The sequence below is a fragment of the Syngnathus typhle genome, linkage group LG14 (genome assembly GCF_033458585.1).
Source record: "Syngnathus typhle isolate RoL2023-S1 ecotype Sweden linkage group LG14, RoL_Styp_1.0, whole genome shotgun sequence".
In the NCBI taxonomy this organism is placed as follows: Eukaryota; Metazoa; Chordata; class Actinopteri; order Syngnathiformes; family Syngnathidae; genus Syngnathus; species Syngnathus typhle.
Window position 1 is genome coordinate 11,661,121 of NC_083751.1, and position 21,974 is coordinate 11,683,094.

At 39.5% G+C, this 21,974-nt stretch overlaps 1 protein-coding gene across 1 annotated transcript in view; it reads left to right on the forward strand.

The window, feature by feature from the left end:
* stx6 (syntaxin 6) overlaps positions 1 to 17,780 on the forward strand; it is a 30,194-nt gene extending 12,414 nt beyond the window's left edge. Inside the window, exons 2-8 of the mRNA XM_061297744.1 lie at positions 13,626 to 13,795; positions 15,411 to 15,505; positions 15,573 to 15,635; positions 15,714 to 15,818; positions 15,889 to 15,995; positions 16,075 to 16,169; positions 16,320 to 17,780. Of these exons, the coding sequence (XP_061153728.1) occupies positions 13,626 to 13,795; positions 15,411 to 15,505; positions 15,573 to 15,635; positions 15,714 to 15,818; positions 15,889 to 15,995; positions 16,075 to 16,169; positions 16,320 to 16,396 (712 nt within the window). The 3' untranslated portion in view covers positions 16,397 to 17,780. The remainder of the gene's footprint in view (positions 1 to 13,625; positions 13,796 to 15,410; positions 15,506 to 15,572; positions 15,636 to 15,713; positions 15,819 to 15,888; positions 15,996 to 16,074; positions 16,170 to 16,319) is intronic.
* Positions 17,781 to 21,974: the final 4,194 nt, after the last annotated feature.

Below are 21,974 nucleotides of genomic sequence, written 5' to 3' on the forward strand. Positions count from 1 at the left end.
TATTTTGAAATTCAACCAAAATTCTCTAAAATTTCGTTTTTCTACTCTAATTTCTACATTTTTCAACCGATTCAACCCATTCCAACTTTCAACTGTTCATCATTTTTCGACCTATTCCACAACTTCCCAAAACCTTCACATCTTTTATTTTGAAATTCACACCCAATTACTTTTTCCCTTCTCATTTCTACATTTTTCAACCGATTCAACCCATTCCAACTTTCAACTGTTCATCATTTTTCTACCTATTCCACAACTTCCCACTTACCAAAAACTTCACATCTTTTATTTTGAAATTCACACCCAATTCCCTTTTCCCTTCTCATTTCTACATTTTTCAACCGATTCAACTCGTTCCAACTTTCAACTGTTCATCTTTTGCCTACCTATTCCACAACGTCCCACTTACCAAAAACTTCACATCTTTTATTTTGAAATTCAACCAAAATTCTCTAAAATTTCGTTTTTCTACTCTAATTTCTACATTTTTCAACCGATTCAACCCATTCCAACTTTCAACTGTTCATCATTTTTCGACCTATTCCACAACTTCCCAAAACCTTCACATCTTTTATTTTGAAATTCACACCCAATTACTTTTTCCCTTCTCATTTCTACATTTTTCAACCGATTCAACCCATTCCAACTTTCAACTGTTCATCATTTTTCTACCTATTCCACAACTTCCCACTTACCAAAAACTTCACATCTTTTATTTTGAAATTCACACCCAATTCCCTTTTCCCTTCTCATTTCTACATTTTTCAACCGATTCAACTCGTTCCAACTTTCAACTGTTCATCTTTTGCCTACCTATTCCACAACGTCCCACTTACCAAAAACTTCACATCTTTTATTTTGAAATTCAACCAAAATTCTCTAAAATTTCGTTTTTCTACTCTAATTTCTACATTTTTCAACCGATTCAACCCATTCCAACTTTCAACTGTTCATCATTTTTCGACCTATTCCACAACTTCCCAAAACCTTCACATCTTTTATTTTGAAATTCACACCCAATTACTTTTTCCCTTCTCATTTCTACATTTTTCAACCGATTCAACCCATTCCAACTTTCAACTGTTCATCATTTTTCTACCTATTCCACAACTTCCCACTTACCAAAAACTTCACATCTTTTATTTTGAAATTCACACCCAATTCCCTTTTCCCTTCTCATTTCTACATTTTTCAACCGATTCAACCCATTCCAACTTTCAACTGTTCATCATTTTTCTACCTATTCCACAACTTCCCACTTACCAAAAACTTCACATCTTTTATTTTGAAATGCACACTCAATTCCCATTTCCCTTCTCATTTCTACATTTTTCAACCGATTCAACCCATTCCAACTTTCAACTGTTCATCATTTTTCTACCTATTCCACAACTTCCCACTTACCAAAAACTTCACATCTTTTACCGTTTTTTTCCGTGTATAGTGCGCAATATTTTACTAATTTATTGTCCTAAAATCTGGGGTGCGTATTATACATGGGTACAAAGAAAAAAAATTTTAATTTTTTTTTTTTAAATTTTTTTTTTTTTTTTTTTAAATAAAGTCATGGTACAACAAAACCAACAACAGGACTGACCGACAAAGTCGTGGAACAAAAAGACAGGGTGACATTACCAAAGACAGGAACAGAATGACAGTAACACATGCAATGATCCAACGGTGAGCGAGGGGCAGACAGGACTTAAATACAAAACACGTTACATCGATTGAGGTGACACAGGAAGAGCGGGGTGACACGAACAGAAACTATGGCAACCTAGACACATAGCAAAACTGGGGACGGGACATGACAAATCTCCCCCCGAAATAAAACTCACCTTTCTTCTTGTTTGTTGTCAATCGCGCATCGCATTCAGCCATCCTGCCCAACACACTTAGTAAAATTCATAATTGACGACACATCGTTTGATGCGATGGTGCAATCCTCGATGGTGTGTTATTGTCAAATATTGTTTGTTTTTTAATCTCCATCGCGGACCGGACGTCATACGGAGGCCGCCATTACAGATGCGCAGAACGGTTGCGCAAGACACGTCAGCTATATAAAGAGCGAGAGTTCAGTTCTCCACCTATTAGTTTCAATTCACAGTTTAATTAGCAGTTTCAATCAGCAAATAACAAAATGCGTATTACAGGTAATATTTTATTTCACAACACTTTGCCTTGTTCCTTTCGTCTCTGCTGTTCATTTCAAACACGCTCCATACGACCGCAATGCTCTTGTATCAGACGCTCGCTCGATCACCTGCTAGTTTGCCGTCTGTCACAATGTACCCTACACAAATCCGAAACATTTATTGCGGCTCCGAGTCACGACGAGGGGCAAGTTTTGGTTTCCAAGGTTGTTTTTATTCCTCTTCAACGTATCTCCCATACAGAGCCGCCTCATTCCCCTGCGCACGGAGCGCGGTGGTGCGTTTAGGGGCAGTCGGAGAAATCAACGCCAACAAAAAAAATGACATCCAGCCTAGTTAAGACCATACCAAAGACTTTAAAAATGGGACCCATTGCCTCCCTGCGTGTGTGACGATCTTTGGGACTTAAAAAAAAAAAAAAAAAAAAAAAAAAAATTAAAAAAATTCATAAAAATTGGGTGCGTATTATACATGGGTACAAGCTTTTTTCCAGCATCAGCATGCCATTGTTAGGGGTGCGTACTATACATGGGGGCGCACTATACACGGAAAAAAACGGTATTTTGAAATTCACACCCAATTCCCTTTTCCCTTCTCATTTCTACATTTTTCAACCGATTCAACCCATTCCAACTTTTAACTGTTCATCATTTTTCTACCTATTCCACAACTTCCCACTTACCAAAAACTTCACATCTTTTATTTTGAAATTCACACCCAATTCCCTTTTCCCTTCTCATTTCTACATTTTTCAACCGATTCAACCCATTCCAACTTTCAACTGTTCCTCATTTTTCGACCTATTCCACATCTTCCCACTTACCAAAAACTTCACATCTTTTATTTTGAAATTCACACCCAATTCCCTTTTCCCTTCTCATTTCTACATTTTTCAACCGATTCAACCCATTCCAACTTTCAACTGTTCATCATTTTTCTACCTATTCCACAACTTCCCAAAAACTTCACATCTTTTATTTTGAAATTCACACCCAATTCTCCAATATTTCATTTTTCCCTTCTCATTTCTACATTTTTCAACCGATCCAACCCATTCCAACTTTTTTCCAACCATTCATCATTTTTCTACCTATTCCACAACTTACCAAAAACTTCACATCTTTTATTTTGAAATTCACCACAAATTCTCCAAATTTTCTACATTTCTCAAGTAATTCAACACGTTTCAACATCATTCGGCAGCATTCCCCGAAGAAGTTATTCATACATTTCGCCTTCACACGCAATTTCTCCAGAAATTGCAAAATTCTAGTTATTATTTTTTTTATTATATTTTATTCTCCTCACTTTTTTGTCCCGTTTCATCTTTCACATAATTCATCCGATTCACTCCATTCCACTTTTCACGTATTCCAAATATTCAGGAAAGGGTGGCTTGTATTTTTCTCATTCCGAAAATTTTCCGATTCCGCAAAATTCCCAAAATTCCGACAAATTTTTCCCCATCCATTCTTAATGGCACATTCGACATTTCACAAAATTTCGTTTTTCACCTCTAACTTCTACATTTTTCAACCGATTCAACCCATTCCAACTTTCAACTGTTCATCTTTTGCCTACCTATTCCACAACTTCCCACTTACCAAAAATTCCAAATTTTCAAATTTGAAATTCAACCAAAATTCTCTCAAATTCCGTTATTCCACTCTAATTTCTACATTTTTCAACCGATTCAACCCGTTCCAACTTTCAACTGTTCATCTTTTGCCTACCTATTCCACAACTTCCCACTTACCAAAAATTCCAAATTCCCAAATTTGAAATTCAACCAAAATTCTCTAAAATTTCGTTTTTCTACTCTAATTTCTACATTTTTCGACCGATTCAACCCATTCCACATTTATTCCCCTTATTCACCTTATGCTTCCCACATTCACTCCCATTCACCCCCACTTCCACTATGCTTCCCACATTCACTCCCATTCACCCCCACTTCCACTATGCTTACACAATTCAACCCTTGACCCCCAATTCCAGTGTGGCGGCCATCTTGGATGACCCTGAAGTGCCACCAATGAACCCAGAATGAACCGGAAGTGCCCCAAATCGAACCGAAAGTGACCCCAAATAGACCGGAAGTGACCTCAGGTAAACCGGAAGTGACCCCAAATCAAACCGGAAGTGACCCCAAATGTACCGGAAGTGACCTTTTTAGACCGGAAATGACCCCTAATAAACCGGAAGTGACCTCAGACGAACCGGAAGTGACCCAAATTAAACCGGAAGTGACCCAAATAAACCGGAAGTGACCCCAAATAGACCGGAAGTGACCCCAAATAGACCGGAAGTGACCTCTGGTAAACCGGAAGTGACCCCAAATCAAACCGGAAGTGACCCCAAATGAACCGGAAGTGACCTTTTTTAGACCGGAAGTGACCCCAAATAAACCGGAAGTGACCTCAGCTAAACCAGAAGTGACCTATATTAAATCGGAAGTGTCCCAAATAAACCGGAAGTGACCCAAATTAGACCGGAAATGACCCGAATCAAGCCGGAAGTGACCTTATTTCAACACTAAGTGCCCCAAATAGCTACATTTGCGCTAACGTCTTCGTTTTTTGTCCGATTTAACTCGTTTCAACATTTTTACCCCAAAAGTGAACCTCCTGAGGCCGTTTTTTTTGTTTTGTTCCAAATTTAGAAAGATTTTGGCGCAATTGCTTTTTTTATTTTCCCATTCATTCTCTATGGGGATTCAACATTTGCTCTAACTTCTACATTTTTTAACTGATTCAACCCGTTCCAACTTTCAACTGTACATCTTTTGCCTACCTATTCCACAACTTCCCACTTACCAAAAATTCGAAATTTGAAATTCAACCAAATTCTCCAAAATTTCGTTTTTTTACTCTAATTTCTACATTTTTCAACCCATTCCAACTTTCAACTGTTCATCTTTTGCCTACCTATTCCACAACTTCCCACTTACCAAATATTCCAAACTTTCAATTTTGAAATTCACCACAAATTCTCCAAATATTCTACATTTCTCAAGTAATTCAACACGTTTCAACATCGTTCGGCAGCATTCCCCGAAAAAGTTATTCATACATTTCGCCTTCACACGCAATTTCTCCAGAAATTGCAAAATTCTAGTTTTTATTATATTTTATTCTCCTCACTTTTTTGTCCCGCTTCTTCTTTCACAAAATTCATCCGATTCACTCCATTCCACTTTTCACGTATTCCAAATATTCAGGAAAGGGTGGCTTGTATTTTTCTCATTCCGAAAATTTTCCGATTCCGCAAAATTCCCCAAATTCCGACAAATTATTCCCCATTCATTCTTAATGGCACATTCGACATTTCACATTTACGTCGTTCCAATTTGAAATTCACATCATTCAGCACATTCTAATCACATTCGGAAGGATTCTCGACATTCCCAAAATTCCCAAATTCGAAAATTTCACGTTTTCACGTTAAAAATTCCGACAAATTTTCACAAAATTTCGTTTTTTAACCTCTAACTTCTACATTTTTCTACCGATTCAACTCGTTCCAACTTTCAACTGTTCATCTTTTCCCTACCTATTCCACAACGTCCCACTTACCAAAAACTTCACATCTTTTATTTTGAAATTCAACCAAAATTCTCTAAAATTTCGTTTTTCTACTCTAATTTCTACATTTTTCAACCGATTCAACCCATTCCAACTTTCAACTGTTCATTATTTTTCTACCGATTCCACAACTTCCCACTTACCAAAAGCTTCACATCTTTTATTTTGAAATTCACACCCAATTCCTTTTCCCTTCTCATTTCTACATTTTTCAACCGATTCAACCCATTCCAACTTTCAACTGTTCATCATTTTTCTACCTATTCCACAACTTCCCATTTACCAAAAACTTCACATCTTTTATTTTGAAATTCACACCCAATTCCCTTTTCCCTTCTCATTTCTACATTTTTCAACCGATTCAACCCATTCCAACTTTCAACTGTTCATCATTTTTCTACCTATTCCACAACTTCCCACTTACCAAAAACTTCACGTCTTTTATTTTGAAATTCAACCAAAATTCTCTCAAATTCCGTTTTTGTACTCTAATTTCTACATTTTTCAACCGATTCAACCCATTCCAACTTTCAACTGTTCATCATTTTTCTACCTATTCCACAACTTCCCAAAAACTTCACATCTTTTATTTTGAAATTCACACCCAATTCCTTTTCCCTTCTCATTTCTACATTTTTCAACCGATTCAACCCATTCCAACTTTCAACTGTTCATCATTTTTCTACCTATTCCACAACTTCCCACTTACCAAAAACTTCACATCTTTTATTTTGAAATTCACACCCAATTCCTTTTCCCTTCTCATTTCTACATTTTTCAACCGATTCAACCCATTCCAACTTTCAACTGTTCATCATTTTTCTACCTATTCCACAACTTCCCACTTACCAAAAACTTCACATCTTTTATTTTGAAATTCACACCCAATTTCCTTTTCCCTTCTCATTTCTACATTTTTCAACCGATTCAACCCATTCCAACTTTCAACTGTTCATCATTTTTCTACCTATTCCACAACTTCCCACTTACCAAAAACTTCACATCTTTTATTTTGAAATTCACACTCAATTCCCTTTTCCCTTCTCATTTCCACATTTTTCAACCGATTCAACCCATTCCAACTTTCAACTGTTCATCATTTTTCTACCTATTCCACAACTTCCCACTTACCAAAAACTTCACATCTTTTATTTTGAAATTCACACCCAATTCCCTTTTCCCTTCTCATTTCTACATTTTTCAACCGATTCAACCCATTCCAATTTTTAACTGTTCATCATTTTTCTACCTATTCCACAACTTCCCACTTACCAAAAACTTCACATCTTTTATTTTGAAATTCACACCCAATTCCCTTTTCCCTTCTCATTTCTACATTTTTCAACCGATTCAACCCATTCCAACTTTCAACTGTTCATCATTTTTCAACCTATTCCACAACTTCCCAAAACCTTCACATCTTTTATTTTGAAATTCACACCCAATTCCTTTTTCCCTTCTCATTTCTACATTTTTCAACCGATTCAACCCATTCCAACTTTCAACTGTTCATCTTTTGCCTACCTATTCCACAACTTCCCACTTACCAAATATTCCAAACTTTCAATTTTGAAATTCACCACAAATTCTCCAAATATTCTACATTTCTCAAGTAATTCAACACGTTTCAACATCGTTCGGCAGCATTCCCCGAAAAAGTTATTCATACATTTCGCCTTCACACGCAATTTCTCCAGAAATTGCAAAATTCTAGTTATTATTCTATTTTATTCTCCTCACTTTTTTGTCCCGCTTCTTCTTCCACAAAATTCATCCGATTCACTCCATTCCACTTTTCACGTATTCCAAAAATTCATGACATGGGTGCTTGTATTTTTCTCGTTCCGAAAATTTTCCCATTCCGCAAAATTCCCAAAATTCCGACAAATTTTTCCCCATTCATTCTTAATGGCACATTCGACATTTCACATTTACGTCGTTCCAATTTGAAATTCACATCATTCAGCACATTCTAATCACATTCGGAAGGATTCTCGACATTCCCAAAATTCCCAAATTCGAAAATTTCACGTTTTCACGTTAAAAATTCCGACAAATTTTCACAAAATTTCGTTTTTCAGCTCTAACTTCTACATTTTTCAACCGATTCAACTCGTTCCAACTTTCAACTGTTCATCTTTTGCCTACCTATTCCACAACGTCCCACTTACCAAAAACTTCACATCTTTTATTTTGAAATTCAACCAAAATTCTCTAAAATTTCGTTTTTCTACTCTAATTTCTACATTTTTCAACCGATTCAACCCATTCCAACTTTCAACTGTTCATTATTTTTCTACCGATTCCACAACTTCCCACTTACCAAAAGCTTCACATCTTTTATTTTGAAATTCACACCCAATTCCTTTTCCCTTCTCATTTCTACATTTTTCAACCGATTCAAGCCATTCCAACTTTCAACTGTTCATCATTTTTCTACCTATTCCACAACTTCCCACTTACCAAAAACTTCACATCTTTTATTTTGAAATTCACACCCAATTTCCTTTTCCCTTCTCATTTCTACATTTTTCAACCGATTCAACCCATTCCAACTTTCAACTGTTCATCATTTTTCTACCTATTCCACAACTTCCCACTTACCAAAAACTTCACATCTTTTATTTTGAAATTCAACCAAAATTCTCTCAAATTCCGTTTTTGTACTCTAATTTCTACATTTTTCAACCGATTCAACCCATTCCAACTTTCAACTGTTCATCATTTTTCTACCTATTCCACAAGTTCCCACTTACCAAAAACTTCACATCTTTTATTTTGAAATTCACACCCAATTCCCTTTTCCCTTCTCATTTCTACATTTTTCAACCGATTCAACCCATTCCAACTTTCAACTGTTCATCATTTTTCGACCTATTCCACAACTTCCCACTTACCAAAAACTTCACATCTTTTATTTTGAAATTCACCACAAATTCTCCAAATATTCTACATTTCTCAAGTAATTCAACACGTTTCAACATCGTTCGGCAGCATTCCCCGAAGAAGTTATTCATACATTTCGCCTTCACACGCAATTTCTCCAGAAATTGCAAAATTCTAGTTGGTTTTGTTGTACCATGACTTTCTTTAAAAAAAAAAAAAATTTTTTTTTTTTGTACCCATGTATAATACGCACCCCAGATTTTAGGACAATAAATTAGTTAAATTTTGCGCACTATACACGGAAAAAAACGGTAAACGAATACAATAAACAGATACTTTCAAGTTTTAATCATTAATTACACCATTATAGCTCAGACATTTATCTAAACACAAATGATTAGTGACGACCCCTTATTTGGAAAGCGAAAAACCCATGTCGTACGGCGTCAGCACTATGTTGTTTTCAATAAAAACATGAACTCACGTTTGCGTCAGTCAATTTTAATTTTTATAAAGGATTATTCTCATTTGATGCCATCCGCGTTCTGCCATTGAAGCGGGGTGCATTCAAAGACCAGTCGTACAGACGGAACACTCATTCACTTCACCAAAACGCAACAATATAATTACGTGAGCTCTTTGCATAAACATCGATGCAAAGAAACTCCTCTTTTTGGGTACAGGCTACAAGGAGTATATATTACAAAGGAGACTTTCTACTTAATTGTGATCATCATTCATCCATCCATCCATTTTATTTTATTACTCAGGTATTTTCAAAGCAAATTAATATTGTTGCATTTATTAATTTGCTTTAACATGACAGCGCAATATAATTAAAAGCTAACCCGATAGCAATGTCAAACGTGTTCATTTAAGAAAAAGCCACACACGTTTTGTGATCAAATCTTTCATAACGAGAATGATTTGAGTGAATTGATTTTACAATTTGTATCCACCTTCCCCACCATCTGTCACTTTGCTTGGGGAAATTTTGTCTCAATTATTCATTCAAATCAATTCACTCGAATCATTCTCGTTATGAAAGATTTGATCACAAAACGTTTCCGTCTGTACGACTGGTTTTTTAATGCACCCCGCTTCAATGGCAGAATGCAGATGAATTTAAAGACATCAAATGAGAATAATCCTTTATAAACATAGTGCTGACGCCGTACGACATCGGTTTTTCGCTATAATTCGGTATAATTTGACGTAGTCCAAACGCACCCAAAGTTAAGGTTTCATGGGAATATTATTGTCATAATTGTCTGGACCATATAAGATATTTGTTTAATGGTAGTTATTGATAGATCTTGAAGATGTCAAGTTATAGGTGCATATAGCACGTTCATTGTAAGAGGGGAAGAGATGTTGTGTATTTTGGGCTAACTCAAATTCCGTAGTAGAAAAACCCCGGAAGTGGGATGGGCGCATTCTGTGTTGTTGTGATACGCCCTGTGAACGCACTGTGAGTAAGGAATAAAGCAGTTATCATTCACGTCGTTGTCCGACCTATTCTTGCTATCTAAGAACCTGGAAAATAGTAAGGATATAACATATATCACGGGTCATTACGGCGAGTTTGGTGGAGTTTTTACTGCTTCTTACAACTCCTACCGCGCTGACTGTAACGTGACACTCTCTGGCTGCGTCTTGCCTCTTTTTTTTTTATTGTCGGACTCGGTGGACTCGGTCAAAATCAGCACTGAGTCCGAGTCCGGCAAAAATGACCGAGTCCGACCGAGTCCCTGAGTCCGAACCGAGTCCACAGCCCTGCTTTGTATACCACAATACTCCAATACAATACTGGGGGGGCGACTTATAGTCAGGACCAACTTATATATGGTTTTTTTTTCACAAATCTTTACTTGATCATTAACACATCATTTACTTACAAGTATAGTTGACCACTTCACATGTTATTTTTAGTATAGTTGATCACGTCACATGCTTTTATATCTTTATCTTGAACATATTCAAAACATGAAAAATAGAGAAAAAAATCAAATAAAGCAATTAATACTTTAAAGCGCCATATCCAAGTTCACTATCTGCTGTATGCACACTTGCTCCATTTTTGCTCCTCTAATATTTATTATGTTATTTGTTTACCGTTTTTCCCATGTATAATGCGCAAAATGTAACTCATTTATTGTCCTAAAATCTGGGGTGCGCATTATACATGAGTACAAAAAAAAAAAAAAGAATTTTTTTTTTTTTTTTAAGAAAATCTTGTCACGGATGGTTCTTTACAACGTCACTTTCCTCTCTTTTCATTTTAACCTAACTGATCGCGGTGGTGCCTTTCTGGGCAGTCGGAGAAATCAACGCCAACAAAAGTCAAGTTTATTTATTTCAAATAAAATACATCCAGCCTAGTTAAGAAATCACCAGAAAGATCACCATGACAATTGTGAATAATAAATAAATAATTATTATATATATTATATATATTATTATTATAATAATAAATAATTGTGATAAATAACTGGAACATCACTCAAATATTGGTGATCCCATTGAGAGTCTCACATATTTCTTCGCTATCGAGTTTGCCACTACATGAGCAGTGATGCTGACCGGCAGAATAACAACCGGTTGTTCCCAAAGATGATTTTTTTTCTGAAATAATTTTACGTTTACGGACTTAAGTAACCCGGCCGGGTCATACAAAAGACTATAAAAAATGGGACCCATTGCCTCCCTGCTTGGCACTCAGCATTAAGGGTTGGAATTGGGGGGTTAGTTCACCAAATGATTTCCGAGCGCGGCGCCGCTGCTGCTCACTGCTCCCCTCTCCCCCAGGGGATGGACCAAAATCACACGGGGATGGGTCAAATGCAGAGGACAAATTTCACCCCACCCAGATGCGTGTGACCATCATTGGGACGTTAAAAAAATATATAAATAAATAAAAAAAAATTTTTTTAAAAAGTCCAAATTTGGGTGCGTATTATACATGGGTACAGGCTTTGTTTCCAGCATCAACATGCCATTTTTAGGGTGCGTATTATACATGGGGGCGCATTATACATGGAAAAAAACGGTATTTATTATTTATTCATCACTCTTATTTATTCATTGTTTGTGCCTTCTTGTTTTTATTTTTTTGTGTTTACTTGTATGTATATTCTGTACTATGTCTTGTCACCGTGGGATAGTGGGAACGTAATTCCAATCTCTTTGTGTGTCTTGGCATATGAAGAAATTGACAATAAAGCAGACTTTGACTTTAATGAAACAACCAAATAAACAAAACAAAAAACTACAGCTGAAAAAAAAACCTGTTATTTTCAGACAAAACTGGATGAGGGCGCTCTAAATTTCACCGTTGGCCGTGACTCATCAACTGGGAAGGGCTTAACAAAAATGGCACCAAAAACAAACTCATATTCTGCAGGTTACAAACTTCAAGTAAAATAATCGAGCAGCAGAAAGAAAGTTTGGAGTTAGTGAGAAACCTGTGAGGGATTGGCGAAAATCGGAGCTTCTTCAGAGAGAACAAAGCTCTGCTTGTGATGGACAGCATGAGAGCGCATATCACGCCACAGATAAAAGAGAAATTAAAAAGCCTCAACTCCATACCTGCCACCATCCCTGGAGGCTGTACTAAAATACTCCAGCCACTTGACGTCTCCGTGAATAGGCGCTTTAAAGCAGTTCTGCGTAACCTGTGGGAGCAGTGGATAGTGGACGGAGAACACAGCTTCACGGCAACCGGGAGAATGCGACGAGCAACATTCCTGGACGTCATTGGATGGATCGACAAAGCGTGGGCTTCGGTTACACCCAAAATCATTCTGTCAGGATTTAGAAAAACGGGAATAATTCCAACGGAAACTGACGAGAAGTCTGACGTCAGTGACGGAGATGACGAAGGGACCCACATACTACTGGCATCAGTCGCGGCTTTGTTTGAAAGTGACACGGAGGACGAAGAGTTCATCTGTGGAATAAAAGGAGTCGCGACTGACCGACGAGGTTGACGTCAGCTGCTCATGCGCGGCGTTGTTGACATAAAGGACGAGAAATTTGATCGATGGATTGAATGATTTGGAGTGACACAAATGGTTTGATTATGTTGTTTATGTGATAGTTATTTAAAATATAGTTTATATATCGTTGTATGGGCCTGTGGAATAATTTGAACTGCGGCGCGGCACACGGCATTGTTGACAAAAGACGATCGATGGATTTAATGAATTGGAGTGACACAGATGGTTTTATAAACGTGTTATTTATGTAATAGTTTTTATAAATAACTCAATGTTACGTCAGGCCCGTTCTCAGCTCCCCGTTTGTGTTTGTCACGTTAGCATACCGTATCGTTTAGCCTGTTGTTGCACGTTCATGTCTGTTCTTGGTGTTGGATTTTGTCAAATAAATTGCCCCCCAATATGCGACTTATACTCCGGAGCGACTTATATATGTTTTTTTTTACTTTTTTGTGCATTTGATAGCTGGTGCGACTTGTACTCCGGAGCGACTTATAGTCCGAAAATTACGGTACAGTAAAAGCTACAAAACAAACTGCCAAATAACTCGTTTTCAAATCAGACCAGTAAAAACTGGTCAAATATTTTTTAAAAAAAGATGATAATAAAAGTGCAGACAATTTGCAGTTCGAGTAATGACACGAATTTGATGCACAATTTGTCTTCGGGGGCGACATAAAATGATGTGGCGGGCCGTATCTGGCCCCCGGGCCTTGAGTTTGACACCTGTGCCCTAGGGTTTGAGCGAACCCAGGTTAAGAACCACTGGTTTACACTTCAAGTCAAAAGCCAATACGTCCTACAATTCTGCGACACACAACTGGAATGGCCTGAACAAGTGATGAGTAAATAGGAAATATCACTGTTCATTTTTACCGGAGGTAGCAACTTTCCATTGAATTGGATTCAAGCTCGCCTCTTATTGCACCCATGTTTTTGTTGCCCAAGAATGATTCGTGACAGCTGGCAACCCCCAACTTTGCCTGTTTGCTCGTCAACAGGGAGGTGCAGAAGGCCGTGAGCGGCGCTCAAACCCTCCATCACAGATGGAGAGAGTTGCTGCTGGAAGGGGGTGCAGCCTCGAAGGAGGAGATGGACTGGACCACGAATGAGCTGAGGAACAGTTTGCGCTCCATTGAGTGGGACCTGGAAGACCTTGATGAGACCATCAATATCCTTTCCCCAGTGTAGATAGCTGCTTAGAAGAGGAGAAGAAGAAAGTTAAGCTTTTTAGTTTAGTTTATGTTTATATTGTTTTAGCACATATTATTATATCAATAACTGTGCAAGGAGGGAGACAAAGCCTAGGGCTTGTAAAGAGCTCCACTCCTTCTAACTCCCAATTCCAACCCTTAATGCTGAGTGCCGAGCAGGGAGGCAATGGGTCCCATTTTCACAGTCTTTGGTATGACCCGGCCGGGGTTTGAACCCACAACCTTCCAGTCTCAGGGCGGACACTCTAACCACTAGGCCGCTGAGCTGGTTTTCACAAGCCGATCTTTCTATTTGCTGTTTGCGTGTGTGTGCGTGAGTTCTCGGACAGCGTTTGTGTGTGAATATTTGTCGCTCCCAGAAGTCAATGCTAATTTAATGTTCGCGTGTGAGTGGGATTTTCCCCCTGACTTTAGCATTAGCATTGGTGATGTATTTGAAATTTGTTCAAATATACAAGGTGTGTCGTCGTTTTTGTCGTGTGTTCAGGCTGACAATCAACTCCACCTGGGGGGTATTCTAGAAAGCAGGTTCAACATACTCTGAGTATATCCTTGAACTCTGAGGTGACTTACTCTGAGAATGGAGACTCTGAGTATTCGGTTCCGGTTTAATTATTTTAAATGGACTTACGCTATTAAACAAAGTCAATATTAATTTAGGCTAAAATCCCTACACTTCATGGATTAATACTTGACATGTTGTAGTCATGTAAAATGTGACACTAGCCTACAGCAACACTCATTAAAATACAATTTTAAAACAAACATTGAGTTCTGCTCAGCCAATAGAAAAAAGTAATGTTATGCATCCCTGATATTATAAAGAAAATGCCATTTCCCCCCAAAAAAACGTAGTGCTATGCGTAAAGTTTGGTCTGATCTGCGGTGTGTGGGAATCGAACTCACGGTGCTGCACCCAAGACAGGTGAGTGTGCCACTACACTATCTATCAGGCATGCCACGGAGAAGGTTATTGAGATAAATTATACTGTTTAAAGAAAAGCAGTAGCGTTCGAAAATATATTCTTCGAGAAATGATAAAACGTCTAATCTGGGTGGGAAGATTCTCTCGCGACAAAGTGTTTTGAATTATTTCGGCTTCGATCGGATTTTGAATGAACAGCCAATCCGCGATTAACCGCTTTCTTTGTGTGGGAGGAGACAGGTTGAAACTCCGGGTCTCTTATAGTAAACCTGCCAGCGAGCAGGTTATGTTCATAGAGTAAGTTACCGCAGTAACTGACCGAGAGTTTAAGTTACCTCTCTTTCTGGAACGGATAACTGAGCGTTTCCCCTTACTTTCTGGAATACCCTTCTGGGGTTAGGGTTCAGGATCAAGCATGCTCAGGCCTAGGCTATGCCTGCTGTAAAAGGAATGTGGTGCATTCTAGGTACTTTCAGCGCCACAGTAGTTTTACTCTGATGAGATTTTCTTGAAGTGGTGGCAGGGAGGAGGTCCTTCAGAGCTTTTAAAAGCGGTCCGTCCAGTCCACGCTGAGAAAGCGAGAACATGGCCCGCCCTTTGGCTCAAAGCCGGCCCGCCAGTGTCTGCTTTCTTAACAGTCAGTCAACGCATCGTGGAGTCCAACCCCAAGAAGTTCAACCTGGATGCCGATGAGCTGGCCAAGAGAAAAGCCTTCATCAGCAGCACCAGACGCAGTGTCAAGGTACGCCACGCCTCATTTTGTCTGACTTGCATTGAGCTACTTGTCACATTCCTCCCTCCCGTCGCAGCAAATGAAGGAGCACATGACGGGTGGTCCGGCCGTGGCCTTTGCTGACGGGACAGACAAGCGGGTGCTCCATCGGCTTCCGGCGCAAATGACCATGCGTGTGCTCAGGTGGTAAGGTCTGAAGAATGTGGTGTGTGCGCAGGTGGCGCTTGGCGACGGCGCCAAATGCGACGTGTACTGGCCGCCGGCGCGTGGCCTGCACGGCACTAACTCCGACTGCATCGAGAACCAGCAACTTCAGCAACAGGTTGCCCAAGACGCACGGCCGGCCCAAAAACCGCCGGCCGGCTTCGCTCATTCCTTGGTTTTCCTGTCAGTTGATGGCGGAGAAGCAGGACGAACAGCTGGAGCTTGTCTCGGGAACCATTGGCGTCCTGAAGAACATGTCAGAGAGGATTGGCCTGGAGTTGGATGAGCAGGCTGTGTAAGATGGCCCCGCTCCCGCCATGACGGCAGGCGAGGAAAACCGGCACTTAGTTGTGTGCGTCTTTGTTTTTTTGCAGTATGCTGGACGACTTTGGCCAGGAGATGGACAGCACACACTCCAGACTGGACAACGTCATGAAGAAACTGGCCAAAGTGTCCCACATGACCAGCGGTAGGCACTCAAACTTGTCGGCCGGCCGCAGGACATCCTGCTTGCTGGTTTAGAAGGACTTGGGCTGGCCAACTGGCATCTCTCACACCTAATCTCCCTCACCTCCCATTCTCCCTCCCTCAATCTCCCCATCCGCGGATGACGGCGCAGACCGCCGCCAGTGGTGCGCCATTGGTGTGCTGCTGGCTGTCCTCTTGGTCATCCTCCTGCTCCTAGTCATCCTCTGACACGATGACTCGTCTTCCTCCTCAGAGGTCGTTGTCTGTTTTGTCTCCTGCTGAGTGGTGACTGTTTTCTTCCCTTCCTTTGCGGACTTTTCAGTGTGAAAGACTGACTCGATTCTTTGTTGCACAGTCCACCTTTTGTCCTGCAGGTGTCACAAGCAGCCCTAAAACCAGGGCTGCCCAAGTCCTGTCCTGAGAACCTACCCAGGCTGTATTTCCAACGTTGCTTGATTCAAATCATCAGGCTTTTGCAAATTTATTGCTGAGCTCATCCATGGTATCGGATGTGTTGCAGTTGGATGACATCTCAAATAGGCTGGATAGGGGCTCTTCAGGACAGCCCTGCCTAAAGCCATTTTAAAAGTATCCATCCATTATCTAACCTGCTTATCGTCACAAAGGTCACGACTCAGATGTCTCATGACACCCCACGTTCAACTATGAACACTTAAAAAGTTTCATTAATGACAAAGTACCATGAACTTAAATTGAAGATTGGCTTGGCAGCTGGTAATGGAACCAAAACCACATTTTATTCCTTTTCCAATTCATAAAATCCATTTCTTGTCCCAAACGTGTTACCTCCACTTTTGTCTGGGTTGTGTTCGGACGGACTGGGCGGGCCTGAAATAGTGACGGAAGCTCGGTGAAGGACACCCAATGGCAACCTCTTCCTTAATATAGAAGATCTACGAACAGGAAGACCAACCTGGATGCATAAAAAAAAAGGTCCAGGTGCCAACAAATTCGGTCAAGTTCATGGTTGTCATCCATGGACCCAACAGATCTCAACGAAAACATCAGATGTGATTACTACCAATTAGCCATCCATGTTTTCAGCACAAGTAAAAACCCAGACATCATAGACAAACTAGAAAATGCCATTTCTGGAAAAAATGCGTGTGAAGGCGAAGAGGTTGAATAACTTCTTGGGGAATGCTGCAGAATGATGTTGAAATGAGTTGAATTACTTGAGAAATGTAGAAAATAGAAGTGTAAAACAAAATTTTGGAGAATTTGTGGTGAATTTCAAAATTGAAAATTTATGAATTTTGATAAGTGGGAAGTTGTGAAATAGGTAGGAAAATGATGAACAGTTGAAAGTTGGAACGGGTTGAATCGATTAAAAAATGTAGAAATTAGAGTTGAAAAATGAAATTTTGAAGAAATTGGTGAGAATTCCAAAATTGAAAATTTTGAATTTTCGGTATGTGGGAAGTTGTGGAATAGGTAGGCAAAAGATGAACAGTTGAAAGTTGGAACAGGTTGAATCGGTTGAAAAATGTAGAAGTTAGAGCAAATGTTCAATCCTCATAGAGAATGAATAGGAATTTAAAAAAAAAAAAAATTGCGCCAGACATTTTTGAAATTTGGAATGAAAGAAAAACTACTGGTTTAAGAGGTTCACTTTGGAATTTTAAAGTTGAAACAGGTTGAATCGGACGAAAATTGTAAAAGTTAGAGCAAATGTTTAATCTACCGTTTTTTTCCGTGTATAGTGCGCAATATTTTACTAATTTATTGTCCTAAAATCTGGGGTGCGTATTATACATGGGTACAAAGAAAAAAAATTTTAATTTTTTTTTTTTTAATTTTTTTTTTTTTTTTTTTTTTTTTTTAAATAAAGTCATGGTACAACAAAACCAACAACAGGACTGACCGACAAAGTCGTGGAACAAAAAGACAGGGTGACATTACCAAAGACAGGAACAGAATGACAGTAACACATGCAATGATCCAACGGTGAGCGAGGGGCAGACAGGACTTAAATACAAAACACGTTACATCGATTGAGGTGACACAGGAAGAGCGGGGTGACACGAACAGAAACTATGGCAACCTAGACACATAGCAAAACTGGGGACGAGACATGACAAATCTCCCCCGAAATAAAACTCACCTTTCTTCTTGTTTGTTGTCAATCGCGCATCGCATTCAGCCATCCTGCCCAACACACTTAGTAAAATTCATAATTGACGACACATCGTTTGATGCGATGGTGCAATCCTCGATGGTGTGTTATTGTCAAATATTGTTTGTTTTTTAATCTCCATCGCGGACCGGACGTCATACGGAGGCCGCCATTACAGATGCGCAGAACGGTTGCGCAAGACACGTCAGCTATATAAAGAGCGAGAGTTCAGTTCTCCACCTATTAGTTTCAATTCACAGTTTAATTAGCAGTTTCAATCAGCAAATAACAAAATGCGTATTACAGGTAATATTTTATTTCACAACACTTTGCCTTGTTCCTTTCTTCTCTGCTGTTCACTTCAAACACGCTCCATGCGACCGCAATGCTCTCGTATCAGACAAGGCTTGCTCGATCACCTGCTCGTTTGCTGTCTCACAATGTACCCTACACAAATCCGAAACATTTGTTGCGGCTCCGAGTCACGACGAGGGGCAAGTTTTGGTTTCCAAGGTTGTTTTTATTCCTCTTCAACGTCTCTCCCATACAGAGCCGCCTTTTTCACGTCCGCAGCCCATGCGCGCACGGAGCGCGGTGGTGCGTTTAGGGGCAGTCGGAGAAATCAACGCCAACAAAAAAAATGACATCCAGCCTAGTTAAGACCATACCAAAGACTTTAAAAATGGGACCCATTGCCTCCCTGCGTGTGTGACGATCTTTGGGACTTTAAAAAAAAAAAAAAAAAAAAAAAATTAAAAAACAAATTTAAAAAAATTCATAAAAATTGGGTGCGTATTATACATGGGTACAAGCTTTTTTCCAGCATCAGCATGCCATTGTTAGGGGTGCGTACTATACATGGGGGCGCACTATACACGGAAAAAAACGGTAGTTCACTTCTGGTTTTATTTGGGGGCACTTCTGGTAGAATTAAGGTCAATTCCGGTTTATTTGGGTCACTTCCGGTTTGTTTAGGGTCACTTCCGCTTTAGTTGAGGTCACTTCTGGTTTATGCGTGTCATTTCCGGTTTAAAAAGGTAATTTCCTGTTTATTTTGGTCACTTCCTGTTTGATTTACCGTTTTTTTCCGTGTATAGTGCGCCCCCATGTATAGTACGCACCCCTAACAATGGCATGCTGATGCTGGAAAAAAGCTTGTACCCATGTATAATACGCACCCAATTTTTATGAATTTTTTTAAAAAAAAATTTTAATTTTTTTTTTTTTTTTTTTTTTTAAGTCCCAAAGATCGTCACACACGCAGGGAGGCAATGGGTCCCATTTTTAAAGTCTTTGGTATGGTCTTAACTAGGCTGGATGTCATTTTTTTTGTTGGCGTTGATTTCTCCGACTGCCCCTAAACGCACCACCGCGCTCCGTGCGCACACGGCGGCTCTGTATGGGAGAGACGTTGAAGAGGAATAAAAACACCCTTGGAAACCAAAACTTGCCCCTCGTCGTGACTCGGAGCCGCAACAAATGTTTCGGATTTGTGTAGGGTACATTGTGACAGACGGCAAACTAGCAGGTGATCGAGCGAGCGTCTGATACAAGAGCATTGCGGTCGTATGGAGCGTGTTTGAAATGAACAGCAGAGACGAAAGGAACAAGGCAAAGTGTTGTGAAATAAAATATTACCTGTAATACGCATTTTGTTATTTGCTGATTGAAACTGCTAATTAAACTGTGAATTGAAACTAATGGGTGGAGAACTGAACTCTCGCTCTTTATATAGCTGACGTGTCTTGCGCAACCGTTCTGCGCATCTGTAATGGCGGCCTCCGTATGACGTCCGGTCCGCGATGGAGATTAAAAAACAAACAATATTTGACAATAACACACCATCGAGGATTGCACCATCGCATCAAACGATGTGTCGTCAATTATGAATTTTACTAAGTGTGTTGGGCAGGATGGCTGAATGCGATGCGCGATTGACAACAAACAAGAAGAAAGGTGAGTTTTATTTCGGGGGAGATTTGTCATGTCTCGTCCCCAGTTTTGCTATGTGTCTAGGTTGCCATAGTTTCTGTTCGTGTCACCCCGCTCTTCCTGTGTCACCTCAATCGATGTAACGTGTTTTGTATTTAAGTCCTGTCTGCCCCTCGCTCACCGTTGGATCATTGCATGTGTTACTGTCATTCTGTTCCTGTCTTTGGTAATGTCACCCTGTCTTTTTGTTCCACGACTTTGTCGGTCAGTCCTGTTGTTGGTTTTGTTGTACCATGACTTTATTTAAAAAAAAAAATAAAAAAAAAAATTTAAAAAAAAAAAAATTAAAAATTTTTTTCTTTGTACCCATGTATAATACGCACCCCAGATTTTAGGACAATAAATTAGTAAAATATTGCGCACTATACACGGACAAAAACGGTAGGTCACTTCCGGTTGAATTGGGTCACTTCCTGTTTAATTTGGGTCACTTCCGGTTTGTTTTGGGGCACTTTCGGTCCACTTCCTGTTAAAATTAGGGCACTTCCAGTTCAATTACTGTTCATGTTGGGTCACTTCCGGTTTGTTTTGGGGCCCTTCCGGCTCACTTTGTGTTCATTTTGGGGTGACGTGAAGAAATTGACAATAAAGCAGACTTTGAAATAAAGGAACAAAACTGTCGTGAAATTTTGTCAGTAATAATGACTTGTAAAGGTTTCAAAAACAGACAAAAAGACTGAGAAATTTCCCATTGTTAGAATGGAATGGCCTGTGACTGAGTTGCTTGTGTGAAGCCGTGTGTGTCTCTTTACGGATGACCGCAAAGAGAAGCATTTTGATCCGAGATAAACATAGGGAACAATCATCTGCCGTAAAAGCAATCCCTTCAGTACGGCTGTTGACAGCCCATTCTCATTTTGGCTATCAAAGATTTTCACACAAAAAGCACACGATGTCTCAAGAAAGGAATCAGTACTTTTTGACACATTTTTCTGAAATGCTTCATGTCTTAAGCTACATTTTGCCGCCTGTTAGGTTCGTTCCCAATTCTTTAGCTTTAATGCTCGCTATGCTAACAGTAATTACTAGGGGTGTAACGATACATCGATACACATCGATTAATCAATATAATGCTCTACGATTTATTGGCATCGATGCTAAAGGTAAACATCGATTTATATCGCCGTGTTTGACCTCGGACATTAGACGCGACTTTATTTTGAAATCCAGTTCATTGTTGCTTGCTTCCTCTTTCCGGGAGCGCACTGCGCGTGTTGTGTTGTGAGCAGAGCACGCACGTGAAAGGGGAGTCGACAACTAGTACGCGGCTCCTGGGCTCCTGGGCTGGTGCTATGGCTATGGCTATGGCGATATATCGTGAATAGGGGTGTAAATCGCGGGTTTTGTCACGATACGATATAATATCGATATAAAGAACTACAATACGATATTTGCCGATATCTTAAAGCCTGCTGAGATTCATTCACGATATATTGCGATATAGTGCTCTACGATCGATTTTTTTTTTTTTTTTTAATAAAAAATATAGAACAATATCCTGATTTATAATAATTCATACCCAAAATCAACAAGGTACTGCAAACTCTTTATTTAGGAAATTACAAGAGTATTGTAGTATACAAAGTGCTTATTTTAACACTGAACTTTGATGTCGTGTTTTTTCTTTAAATGTGCGGCGAGATTTGTGCTCCCTGTATATTTGATCACCGCATGGCA